This window comes from Impatiens glandulifera, chromosome 6 (assembly GCF_907164915.1).
Source record: "Impatiens glandulifera chromosome 6, dImpGla2.1, whole genome shotgun sequence".
NCBI classification, from domain to species: domain Eukaryota; kingdom Viridiplantae; phylum Streptophyta; class Magnoliopsida; order Ericales; family Balsaminaceae; genus Impatiens; species Impatiens glandulifera.
In genome coordinates this window covers 39,416,334-39,421,203 of record NC_061867.1, presented here as the reverse complement: position 1 = coordinate 39,421,203, position 4,870 = coordinate 39,416,334, and the positions used below count along the sequence as shown (strand labels likewise).

The 4,870-nt window shown below is 36.5% G+C and overlaps 1 protein-coding gene across 1 annotated transcript; it reads right to left on the bottom strand.

Moving 5' to 3' along the window:
- Positions 1 to 235: 235 nt before the first annotated feature.
- LOC124942084 (probable methyltransferase PMT26) lies at positions 236 to 4,520 on the bottom strand. The gene is made up of 9 exons (XM_047482499.1): positions 4,181 to 4,520; positions 2,948 to 3,920; positions 2,715 to 2,864; positions 2,368 to 2,638; positions 1,850 to 1,960; positions 1,588 to 1,762; positions 1,219 to 1,491; positions 869 to 1,063; positions 236 to 766 (listed from the first exon to the last, which is right to left on the bottom strand). Exons 2-9 carry the CDS (start codon positions 3,908 to 3,910, stop codon positions 523 to 525), a joined length of 2,382 nt encoding a protein of 793 aa, XP_047338455.1. The 5' UTR covers positions 3,911 to 3,920; positions 4,181 to 4,520; the 3' UTR covers positions 236 to 522.
- Positions 4,521 to 4,870: the final 350 nt, after the last annotated feature.

Below are 4,870 nucleotides of genomic sequence, written 5' to 3'. Positions count from 1 at the left end.
ATATGGGCAAAGCAGCCAATAGCAATATATTCTTGCCTATCGAGAGATTATGCTTCTCGCGTTGATCCCCAAGAAACGAGAGTGCGAAGGTGAAAAAGTGAAGAGTTGGCCATTAATGCTAAGTGGATAAATCAAGACTTTGCCTACTAACATGTACCAAGCCCACAAACCTTCCTTTGAGTTGTGTAAATTTGATCAATACAGATTAAGATACTATTAATTTGTCATATTTTGATAATTTATTTATTAAAATTGTCTCATATTTTTTGCCATATATGTGTGTGGTCATTAAAAAGATTATAGTTGGGGGTATTATATATTTCTCAATTAACAATAATCAAATACTGCACATTAACCATCTAAACATTACTTCCAAGAGAATGAATGAACTAAAAAAATGACAAGAATCTAATTTTGCAGCATTGAAGATTGGATGATGAAGAACTTTTTAAGTGGGCAAAACAAATGAAACATAATTAATTTGTTTACCAATTCCTTCCCATTGCGCGAGTCAATTTATGCTTAATTCAAGGGTTTGTTGCTTATTGCATATGTAACCGTCTCAACCTCTGTGGGTCGCCACATGCCTTTCTGAACACTGAGTATTCCTTCCTTATCCTTAGAGAACGCAAAACGGATATCCCATCTCATTGATTTAAATATACTCTCGAGCTCGCTAATAACATCATCATGATCGCGTACAATCAACTTTCCATATGGTCTAAGAATGCGATCCGCCTCAGCAACCAATGCCATGAGGTTGCATCTGTAAGTGACAAAGGCATTGATTGCATTGCATTAACCAAATGAATATGAAAAAGAGTATTTTCTTTTTAATATAAAAGTAAGGAAGGCCAAAAAGACATACTTTTTCTTAATCCTGGAGAAAATATGGTCAGCATGAAGAAGATCATAAGACCTTGGATATGTACTAAATGACTCACACCAATCATGATATATTCCAAATAAACCTCGTTCGTATATTATAGGAAGTGTGTCTGGGGAGTCGATAGGGACTACATTCATGACCCACACGTTCAAGTCCCTCAGAGCAGCAGCAAACCTGAAATCACAGTTATTATCATCTTAAATGTAGTTTGATATTGGGTTATTTGGATTTTTTCAAAAAACTCTTATCATATCATTTAACTTAAATAATCTTAAGAGAACTGAATTAAGTTATGGTAATGAATTATGTTAGCATTTGAGTGTCCTTACCCTCCATATACAGCTCTCATATCCATGACATTCCTGACAGATGACCAGTTAATCCCCATACCACTAATATATGACATGCTCACATCGCTCTTCCAGTGTTCAAAGTCAGCAGTGAAATCCTCAGGTTCGGGTTTTCCATAAAATCCAATTTGAGAACTCAATAACCAATAAGGAGGCTTGGTTAACCTTGCTGGCCATCTCTGTGGCCATTGAGACCCTTGTACCGTTGCATCAACAGGCACTTTGTTAATACATGGTTGAAAAGGAACATTCCTGAACCACCACCAGCAATTCATTTCATCAACATGACTTTTTCTATTCTGTGAAGATATGTAAGTAACAAAGAAATTATAAGGCGTAACTCAATACCAGGCTGCATTTGGATCATCGGAGTCGTAGCAGAGAGCTGGTTCAGGTTCCGATCTTTGTTCATAACATTCGTTTGATGAAGGTTTCTGGTATATTGCTATACCTACACCGTTGAGTCTATCCTTAGTTTTGGAGACAAGTTCCCAGCACATTGCATTTGTTAGCTTTTTCATTGCTGTACATCACAACATGATAACATTGTAGGCATATTAATTAAGATAAAGTTCATTGAAAATAAAATAATTGAAGTGAAATTGTTTACCTTCCCAAATCTGAACATCTTCTTCCAGTTTCTCATACACTGGAGTAGCGGACCACACAAAGTAGCCACCAGGCCGAAGCAGTCGGTTAAGCTCAAGCAAGAGTTTACCACCTGCCAGAAGGAATATCAGAATACCCATCTGCCTAATAGGGAAAAGAAATAAAGCAAACATGAATGAGAAAGAAGCAACAAATTTAGGTGGAAAACTATCTAAAACTTTTTGTATAATAGTAAAATTATGTTGAGCAAACTTTGGGTTAATACCCATTTAATTTTAAAATGGATTAAACAAGAAAAATCTTTGAATAAAGTTGTAAAAAATTTGGGTTGATCATTGTAAAACAGCCTAATGTAGATTCAACCTGTTGAAAAATATGAATTAGATTAAAATACATTAGGGATGTTAGATCAACTCATACTAATAGTTATAGATTGGATTTGGGTGCACAAAATGGGTTGGATTAGATTGATCCATTTGCAGACCCCATAATCATAATAATAAAATGCTATATAAATACCTTCAATATGCCAGGGGACCCTGCAACGAGCACAGTGGACAACATCAAACGCTCTGGCTGGGAATGGAAGTCGTTTGGTCCCCATTACAGCAGATAGAGCAGGGATTCCTCTTTCGAGTGCAAACTGAACTTGAGCTTCATGTTCATCTTTTGGAGCCAATGACATAGTAATCACATCTCTTTCAAATAGAAATCCTCCAAAGCTAGCAACACCGCATCCAACATCCAATACAACTCTTGATTGCCTTCCCCAGGCAATATCAGGTACAGACTAAAGAGAAGAAACAAAAATATATAGATTCTCTAAAAACAAAAGGGTTAAATTGGATTTCATCTTTCAAACAAACCTGTTGGATGAAATCAATGTAATGAAGAGCGCCATTCTTAAACTGGGTTCCACCACCAGGAAAGGTAAGGTAATCTCCACTCATTTTCACCCAGTTTTGATGTCCTTTAACTTCTGCAAGCTTGGTGTGTGGGACATTATTGTACCATATCTGAAAGAAGAACAGTTTATGATGAAAAGAAGAAGACCCTGGTTTCAATTGTATGTAGATAGTCATTATTATGTTTAGTGCACCTTTTCCCTACTAGTAGGCCAATCAATGGATTTCTTGTATCCTTCAGGAAGAGAAACAAGGCATGTTGGAGGATCTTCTGGACAATGTCTTTCCCTATGCTCATAATGCTTTGTTGTTTTAAGGTGCTTAATTGCTTCATAGTTATCAAGACAAGGTATGTAATCTGAGCCAGAAGTGACATTGCATCGTTTCCATTTATATTTACTTTGTACTACGTTGTTGGATTCAGTTGAGCCTTGTTCTTTCTCATTGTTAGTCTCTTTTGCCTGGGTTAACAATGAATTTTGAATATTGGTTTCATTTAAAAGCTCGGGCTGGGCCCCTGGAGACTGAACTTTAGTTTCATCTACCTTCACCTCTGTTGTTTTCTCATCAACATTATTCTGATCTTTCCCTTCACTGATATTTTCGTCTGTATTTGACTTGTTGTCTTTAATACTACCCTCTTCAGTTGTCTTGGAGTTACTTGAACTGAAATCTTGGTTTTGTTTCGGCTGAACATCATTTGCCTTTTCTGGTTTGGAACCCTCATCTTCTTTTAGACTTTCATTCCCTATCTTGGGTGTATTTTCTGACTGCAAGTCATTCTCTGCACTCTCCTCTGCTGCTTTTTCTTCTTGGTTGTCTTCTGCAGGATTCTGAGTGGATCTATCCTGAGAATCATTGTTTCCTGATTGAGATTGGTCATTTTTTGTTGCATCCTCAGACAAATCACCATTGTTATCCTCAAATTGTTGCACATAGTCATTGCCAATAGGGGCCTGCCTCATATCAGTTACTTGATCCTTGAATTCATCTCTGTTGTCCTGAAGATCACCACTTTGGGGAGGACCTAAAGATGATGATGTTATCATCCATACTCCAACTAAACAAAGGGCAACAAACACTAGGATTATCGCTGTAGACCAGTAACTTGACGATGTTTTTTTTCCATCAACTCTTGAATACTTTCCTAATGCCATGCTCACTTATCTGAACACAATTGTATTGTTTTAGAATCATATAGAAAAAAAGAACTGTAAACTTGACAAGCTCTAATTCAAGCAATTAAACTATACATATGGTTTTGGCTTTACAAATCTTTTCCATATTGTTCTCCAACCATTCATATCACTTTAAGTAAAATTACTTGAATGAAAAATCTTACTAATAGACAATGCATGTTAATCATGAAACGTCAGATTATGTATGAACACCCGTTTACTGAAGCAACCAAATTATAAAGCACCAACCTTACCGGATGAAATAGGCAACTCTATACAAGGCACAAAACTGAGAAATACCCACGAACGACAATGGTCATTGATCCATTCTCAAAATTCTGCATTCCTGTATACGTGAAGAAGAAGAAGTGGGTAGATGGGACTTATGATCTGTATGGATGGATACGTAACAAGATATATTGTACTCTACATGAACCGGATTGTATGATAAAATCATTTCTTTAGTTTGCGAATATGGAAGGATGGTGCTTTGTGAATGGAAGAGGGGGGAAGTTTAGTGCAAAGAGAAAGAGAGACGACCACAAAAGAAAGCTGTGAATTCGCTCAGACGAATGAACGAGAGAGGGAGACGTGAAATGAGCACCGATGACAGGATGCTGTAAAATCGCTTAATTGTTAGTGTTAGTCAAGAATACAGAAAAACATTTACCTAAAATAAATTATTAGTCTCATCAACCCACGTATTATATGTGATGAAACACAATCTCAAAGCATAATTTTTTTACTGTTTTTACTTTCACTCCAAACATCATCATAACCGGTTTCTCACACATGTGTACCAATCAATTCTCATATTATCTCTCACCTCCATCTGTTTTGGCACCCTCAACAAAAATTGTCATTTTTTTTATATAAGAAATGGCATTCAAAACCCACCAAACTAATCAAACCCGCCTCAAGATCCACCTAAATTTTAGC